Consider the following 7,648-nt stretch of genomic DNA (forward strand, 5'->3'; position numbering starts at 1 on the left):
GTCCGGCGGGAGCGGAGCTCTGCCCAAGCCGAGGGCTCCGGGCTGAGTTGGGGTGGGACAGGCACGGCGGGGAGGTCTGCCCGGGGAGGGGGCGGCGTGCGGCTCAGCCCCTGCTGCCCCTGCCGCCTCCACCAGGCTGTCCGGGCTGCTGGTCCCGGTGGGCTAGCCAGTCCCCAAGGGATCAGCTGGTCCTGGTGTGCCAGACGGTCCCTGGTGGGTCAGCCGGTGCCGGGGGTCAGCCGGGCTGGGGGCGCCGGTGGGGCCCCGCGCGGCCGTGACTCAGTGTCACCCGACGCTGCCGACAGCTGCGGCGGCCCCGGCGGGGCGGGGGCGGCTAAAATTAGCGCCGTGCTCAGCGGGGCCGGGGCCGGGGCAGAGCGGGTAGCGGGCGGCCGGGGCCGGAGCCGGAGCGGGGCCGTGGTGGGCAGAGCCGGGCCGGGCCGGGCCGGGAACGCGGCAATGAACTTCGCAGTGGGGCTGAAGCCGCTGCTGGCGGAGGCACGGAGCATGGAGAGCCTGGAGAAGCAGCTCATCTGCCCCATCTGCCTGGAGATGTTCACCAAGCCTGTGGTGATCCTGCCATGCCAGCACAACCTCTGCCGCAAATGTGCCAATGATGTCTTCCAGGTGCGTTCCCCCTCGACCCTGACCCATGGAGGGTGCTGGATCTGGGCTGACCCCAGGATGCGCCACCGGGACCCCTGGCTGGGCCATGTTGGTGCACAGGGGGGATCATGTCTGTGCCCACATCCACATCTGTGCCCATGTCCGTGTCTGTGTTCGTGTCCATGATCATGTCTGTGTCTGTCTATGCTCATGCCTGTGGCTGTGTCCATGCCCGCACCCGTGCCCATGTCCATGCCTGTGTCCATGGCCATGCCTGTGTCTGTGTCCACGCCCATGCCTATGTCTGTGTCCATGGCCTCACCCAAGCCCATGTCTCTGCTTGCGCCAGTGCCTGTGTCTGTTCCGTGCCTCTGTGGGCGCACAGCCAGGGGGGTCCCAGGCACCGCGGGGTCTCCCTGCCGGCGGCAGAACCTGGAGTAGAGGCTGCCGAGGGGTGCCACAGCCGTGACCCCGCGCCGCCCCCCCAGGCCTCCAACCCGCTGTGGCAGTCGCGGGGCTCCAGCGCGGTGCCGTCGGGCGGCCGGTTCCGGTGCCCGTCGTGCCGCCACGAGGTGGTGCTGGACCGGCACGGGGTGTACGGGCTGCAGCGGAACCTGCTGGTGGAGAACATCATCGACATCTACAAGCAGGAGTCGGCCAGGTGCGGGGACCCCACGGGGGCACGGGGGACCTCACGAGGAAGTGAGCCCCACGGGTGAAAGGGAGCCCACGGGGGAGGTGCAGGGCTGGGGCCGGGGGTGTTCCTTGGGCGGGATGTGCCTGCAGGATTAGGGGTGTCCCTGAGTGTCCCTGGGACCAGAAGGTGTCTCTGGGGGCTGGGGGTGTCCCCGGGGCCAGGTGTACCTGTGAGGCTGGATGTGTCCATGGGTGTCCCTGGGTCTGGGGGTGTCCTGGGGTCTGGGGGTGTCCCTGGGGCTGGGGACATCCCCTGGGGCTAGGTGTGCCTGTGGGGCTGGGGGTGTCCCTGGGTCTGGGTGTTTCTCTGGGGCCAGGGTCCACCTGTGGGTAGCAGTGCCTGGGTCCCACCCATAGGCCCCTGCACGCCAAGGCCGAGCAGCACCTCATGTGTGAGGAGCATGAGGACGAGCGGATCAACATCTACTGCCTGCGCTGCGAGGCACCCACCTGCTCCCTCTGCAAGGTCTTCGGGGCGCACAAAGACTGCGAGGTTGCACCGCTGCCTGCTGTCTACCAGCGCCAGAAGGTTGGTGGCCCTGAAGGGGACAGCAGGGGCCCGGGGATGGCAGGGGCCTGGGGGCTGCCTGTCAAGACAGCCTTCACACCCCTCTTGTCCTCTCCCAGAGTGAGCTCAGCGATGGCATTGCCATGCTGGTGGCAGGGAACGACCGCATCCAGGCCATCATCACGCAGATGGAGGAGATCTGCCACACCATCGAGGTGGGGGCTGGGGGGTGTCCCTGGGTACCATGCACAGCCCTGGGGCCATGCCAGTGGTGGGGACATGGGGGGGGCCAGGGCAGCCCCTGAGCCCCACAGTCCTGCAGGAGAATGGCCGGCGGCAGAAGCAGCACCTGGGGCTGCGCTTTGACTCGCTGTACAGCATCCTGGAGGAGCGGAAGAAGGAGCTGCTGCAGAGCATCGCGCGGGAGCAGGAGGCAAAGCTGCAGCGTGTGCGGGGTCTTATCCGCCAGTATGGTGACCACCTGGAGGCCTCCTCCAAGCTGGTGGAGTCGGCCATCCAGGCCATGGAGGAGCCTCAAATGGCCGTGTACCTGCAGGTCTGTGTGGGCAGGGGCTGCAGGGCTGCTGGGGAACTGGGGGTGGGCAGGTCCCTCCAGGGGGTCTGGGGCTGCCCCAGGGCTGGGGGTGGGGGCAGTGGTCCCTGTGGGGGGCTGGGGCTTCCCCACAGGGCTGTGCAGGGGGAACTGTGGTCACCCCAAAGGGTCTGGGGCTGCCCCTGGGATATGCTGTGATGGGGGTGATGTCTGGCTCCTGGGGTCCTGGGCCCCATTACTCCAGAGAGATACTGACCCCCTCCCCTCCCTCCCCCACTTTGTTCCATAGCACTCCAAGGAACTCCTGAAAAAGTGAGTGGGGATGGGGGGCACAGGGATGGGGGCATGGCAGGCATGGGCAGGGGGTGGTCATAGAGCTGGGGCCATGGGCAGGGTGGAGGGCACAGAGCTGGGGACATGGGCAGCATGGGCAGGGTGTGGGGCACAGCTGTGGCTGGTCTTGCTGGGCCATGGCTGGGGACAAGGGGCCCCCATGGGTGCTGGAGCCCAGCAGCTTCTGGGGGTCTGCCTGCCCTGCAGGATCATGGACATGTCCAAGGTATCAATGAGCAGCCGCCCAGAGCCTGGCTATGAGAACATGGACCACTTCTCCATCAACGTGGACTATGTGGCAGAGATGCTGAGGACCATTGAGTTCCAGACAGGTGCCAGCACCGGGACAAGTGCTGCTGTGCCCAGGGCCTTGGATGGGCAGAGCCCCCCATCACGTTGTGCCCTGCATGGGGAGGTGTGGCCCCTCAGCCCCATGCTCCTTCCTGGCTTGTGGGCTGCTGTGTCCTACAGATCAGCCTGGCTCCCACATGTCTCACCTGGGGTGTCCCTGGCCTGCCCAGACCATGGAGAGGGAGAGCCCTGGCTGACCTGTCCCTCTGTCCCACAGAGCCACTGGGCGAGGATGAGGCAGACGGACCTGGGGACAGCAATGAGGCCACAGCAGATGAGGACCGGCTGGACAGCCTGGAGGCACCCGAAGCCATGGAGGGTGAGTCCCTGCTGTGCCATGCTGTGCCATGCCATGCTGTGCTGTGCTGCGCCATGCCATGTTGTGCTGTGCCAAGCCGCTTTGTGCTGTGCCATGCTTGGCTGCTGTTCTTGCCCCCAGGGCTGCAGGGTCGGCTGGGGACAGCAGGACCCATGGGACAGGGGCTGCCATGCCATGGAGGTGGGGGGATGTGCCATGCCATGCCCAGTGCCATGTCTCTGTGGCTGCACCATGCCAGGGTATCCGTATCTCCATCTTGTCACCTGCTTTCCCTCTGCAGATGTGGGGCCGAGGCAGAAGCCAGCAAGCTCTCCCCATGGTGAGACCCTCACTGGGACTGAGATGGGGAGTGGGGGGAACGCAAATGGGCCCAGGCCGTGGGGTGCTGTGGGGCAGAGGAGGCACCCCGTGGGGAGAGATGGGGATGGGGGTTCATACCTTGGGGCCCCCCAAGCTGTCCCTGTCTCCCTGCCTGCTGGGGCGGGGGTCCCAGCAAGCCCATCACACGGTGCTGAGGCCAGTTTCTCACACAGGTCAGCACTGAGCCGTTGCTGTGGGACAGCATCGGCACCTGCCGGCTCATCATGGCCCTGGCACTTGTCTGTGAGCTCCAGCCCTGCTGCTGCAATTCCCCAAATGCTGGAGCTGCCCCTCTCTGACATTAAACCCTGTGTGAGGATGTTGTCTCCAGTGTGGTGTGTGGGCCAGGCTGAGCATGGGGGCTGCCCCCCACACCGCTCCACACCAGCTCCACAGGGACCAGCCCAGGCACAGCCCCTGCCCCACTGAGCTGGGCCCCTGCCCCACCACCCCAGTGGTAAACCCAGGACCCCACACGAGGGACTGAGTCCCCAGAAAACCCTGGTGCAGCTTGGCTTCAGCAACCCAGGGCAGGATTGCGGCTTTGCACCCACCTGTGAGTGGGGCTGCTGACCCCTGCCTGCAGCCCCTGCCTGGCAGTGAGGAATGGCCCCCAGCCCCCAGCCCCACCAGCCTGCCTGCTGGACTGGATGCCGGCTTGGCAGCACCGTCCCCTGGGTGCACCGAGCAAACAGTGCTGGGATGAGCTGGCTGAGTACACAGCTGGGAACGCCACGACCAGCACCGGGCCGGGGCCTGCGCCCCCCGCCCCGCCAGCCAGGCCCCCCGGGAGGGCTGTGGCAGCACTGGCTGCGTCACCTGTCTTGTCCCCACACTGCCCTGGCGTCATGGCTGATGCAGCAGATGATGCACATGGCGAGGGGCTCCTTGTGGGGGCAAGGCTGGGACTGGGCAGGTCCCCTGGGGCTGGGGCACCACGGGGGTGTCCCCTGCAGCCAACCCCCACCCTGCTGACGGGCAGCAGGGGCTGGATGCTGGGCCCATTTCCACCCCCAGTGCTCAGCATACCAGCACACCCCACAGCAAGCCCAGGGACCACCAGGCTGGCCTGGGGCTGGGGCGCAGGACCCTGGAGGACAGGTCCATGGGAGAGGGGGAAGTGAAATGCTGGCGCATGGCAGGTCCCAGTGAACCTGGGGCTGGGAGAGGAGCTGAGCCCCAGTGGGGAGGCCAGGGATGCCCTGGCAGCAGAGGAGACCCCAGTGCTGGTCTGTGCCAGCAGGACCCTTCCCCTGCTGCTGGCTGGTTCCTGGCCTAGTCTGGAGCCCCTGGGAGCAAACAGGCAAGGACACACGGCCAGACAGGGGAGCACAGTGGGGACAGGAGCCGGACTTGTGCAGCTGGGGCAGAGAAGACCCCTCAGCTGCCTCCTGGGGTGCAGGGACGTGAAGCAAGACCCCCCTGGGGGCAAAGGGACAGCGCAGGAGCTGGTGACACAAGCTGGGACAGAGAAAATGCCCATTGGATACCAGGAAAAACTCCTTCTCCCAAGAGCACAACCTTTAAAACAGGGCTGGGGAGTCCAGAGCGTCTCCATCCATCCCCAGCAGGGACCCTGCTTGGCACAGGGAGGTAGGCAAGAGGGACCAGTTCTGGAGCTGAGCCCACCATGAGACATGGCCCGGCACATCTCTCTTCTCACAGCCCGTGCTGAACTTACTCCTGCTGTAGCTGTGGGCTCCAACTACATGGCTGCCAGGGGTGCTGCCCACCCAGAGCAGCGATTTGCCTTTGTCCTTGTAAGGTCCCTGCTGGCCCCCTCCTCCAGCCTGGCTCCGTCCTGCTGGTGGCAGCTCTGCCTTCAAGAAGAGTGACTAGTCCCTGAGGGCTTGGTGTTACCTGCCATCCAAGTGAGGGACCCTGGCACAATGCCCTGCGGCACCTGCTCACTGCCAGCCCCTGGCAGAGCGTGGCTTGCCCATGTCCACCCACCAGACCCCGTGTCCCAGCACTGGCAGACACACTCAGTCCTGGCCAGGGACAGGCTGAGGGCTGTCTCTGCTCTGCTGCATCTTCAAGCTGTTGCTCATGCCAGAGGCAATGTGGCTGGGGGGCAATCTACCCCGCAGCCCAGCCTAGCTGAGCTGTCACTGTCTGCTCCTTCACACACCAGAAACATGCCCCAGGAGGGCCTGTGTGGTCCCTGGGGACTGAGGTGAGGCCGGGTGGTCTCTCCATTCCTGCACTGTCTATTTAGGGCCTTTTGGGCACACGAGATTTGCTTTCTCCACCCCTCAGAAATGTCCCCATCACCTTCCAGAGATGAGAGTGGCAGCTCCTGTGCACCCTTGGGTACCACCTCTAGGGACTGAGGTGTCTCAGCAGAGTCCCAGCTTCATTCTCCTCTATTTCTGGTAGTTTTCTTCTTTGAGGCCCAGCTCAGGGTGTTTTCCACCCATCTCTGCCCTCCCCAGCCTCAGTCTGTCCCTTGGGCAGCCCCTGACTGCCCATAGTGAAGTGGCTGCTCTCCTTGACCTTGCACATCCCAGCTCTGCTGGTCTTTGGTCGCCTGACACCCTCTCTGTGCACCCAGGCAAGGTTTTAAAAATCCCTCCTTTGATGTCTGTCCCCCAGCGTATGTTTGTGCCTCCACCCCTTCCCTGTCCCAGATCTCCACCCTGGGTTCCCAGCATCTCCAGACCAACCCTCTGCTACTTCCATACCTCTCCCTGGTCCCAGTGTGCAGCTCTGCTGTGCATCCCTGTGGTCATGAACTGGGGAGCAAAGAGGACATGACCCCTGGAGTCCAGGGAATGGCCACAGCGATGCTGAAGGGACTGCAGCTACATGAGGAGAAGCTAAGACTGTTCTGCCTGGAGCAGAGAAGGCTCAGGGGATTGAACTGATGTGTATACATGCCTGAATGGGAGGAGGGAAGGAAAACAGAGCCAGGCTCTTCCCAGTGGTGCCCAGTGGCAGGACCAGAGGCAACGAGCACAAACTGGAGTACAGGAGATTCCACTGAAACTTTTTTCCAAAGTTTGGTAGGTTTTTTTATCCCCCCCAAAAAACACCCTTTTTTTACAGTGAGGCTGATCAAACAGGTTGCCTGGAACAGACTGCCCAGAGAGGCTGTGGCCCCTCCAGCTGTGAAGCTACTCACAGACCCAGGTTGTCCAGGTCTGTGTCCAGTCTTGAATATCTTCAAGGAGGGAAATGCTCTGGGCAACCTGTTTCAGTACAGTCTTTCTTGCCAGTACAGTCTTCCAGGTTTCTCACAGCCACATGGAATTTCCTCTTTCAAAGCCTGGATGCACATGGCCTTGAGCAACAAGCTCTGGCTGCTGCTCCCTGGAGCAGGGGGTTGGAGTGGGAGATCTCCCAAGGTTCCTTCCAGCTTCAGCCATCCTGGCATCCTGTGATCACTCTTGCTTTCCTCAGCTCCTTCATCCTTCAGAGCTGCCTCCTGCCAGAGCCTACCTAACCAAGTCACTGCAATTGGCTCATCTGAAGTCCAGGGGCTGCACCCTGCTGCCTGCATTCCTGCCTGCCCCCACGTGCTGACCTCCACCACCTCATGGCTGCCACCGTCACAGCCCCAAGCAGATTTTTCCAAGCACCCTCCAGAAAACTTCACTGCTCCAGTCCTGCCATCCTGCCCTTCGAGCAGGTATCATGGAGTTTATCATCAAATAATTGCATCATAGAATGGTTAAGGTTGGAAGGGGCCACCTGCAGCGAGCAGGGACACCTTCAGCTACACCAGGTGAAGGCCCCTGTGAGGACCGAGGCCACCCATGAGGAGGCTGAATCTCTCCCAGATGTCTCAGGGAGGCTTCATCCATGTCCTTCTCTTGATCGGGGGTCTGAAACACACCCTACCACAGCGCCCCCCTTCCTGCCCTCTGCTCCAGTCCTGATCCACCCGCACTCAGCAGCACTGTGTGTCCCACCGAGGAGC

At 63.7% G+C, this 7,648-nt stretch overlaps 1 protein-coding gene across 1 annotated transcript; it reads left to right on the top strand.

Moving 5' to 3' along the window:
* Window positions 1-389: 389 nt before the first annotated feature.
* On the top strand, window positions 390-4,027 carry TRIM54 (tripartite motif containing 54). Its single transcript, XM_040598517.1, has 10 exons — window positions 390-627; window positions 1,095-1,267; window positions 1,660-1,831; window positions 1,930-2,025; window positions 2,133-2,366; window positions 2,653-2,675; window positions 2,904-3,028; window positions 3,265-3,366; window positions 3,647-3,685; window positions 3,900-4,027. Exons 1-10 carry the CDS (start codon window positions 460-462, stop codon window positions 3,908-3,910), a joined length of 1,143 nt encoding a protein of 380 aa, XP_040454451.1. The 5' UTR covers window positions 390-459; the 3' UTR covers window positions 3,911-4,027.
* Window positions 4,028-7,648: the final 3,621 nt, after the last annotated feature.

Source organism: Falco naumanni, chromosome 6 (genome assembly GCF_017639655.2).
Source record: "Falco naumanni isolate bFalNau1 chromosome 6, bFalNau1.pat, whole genome shotgun sequence".
Taxonomy (NCBI): domain Eukaryota; kingdom Metazoa; phylum Chordata; class Aves; order Falconiformes; family Falconidae; genus Falco; species Falco naumanni.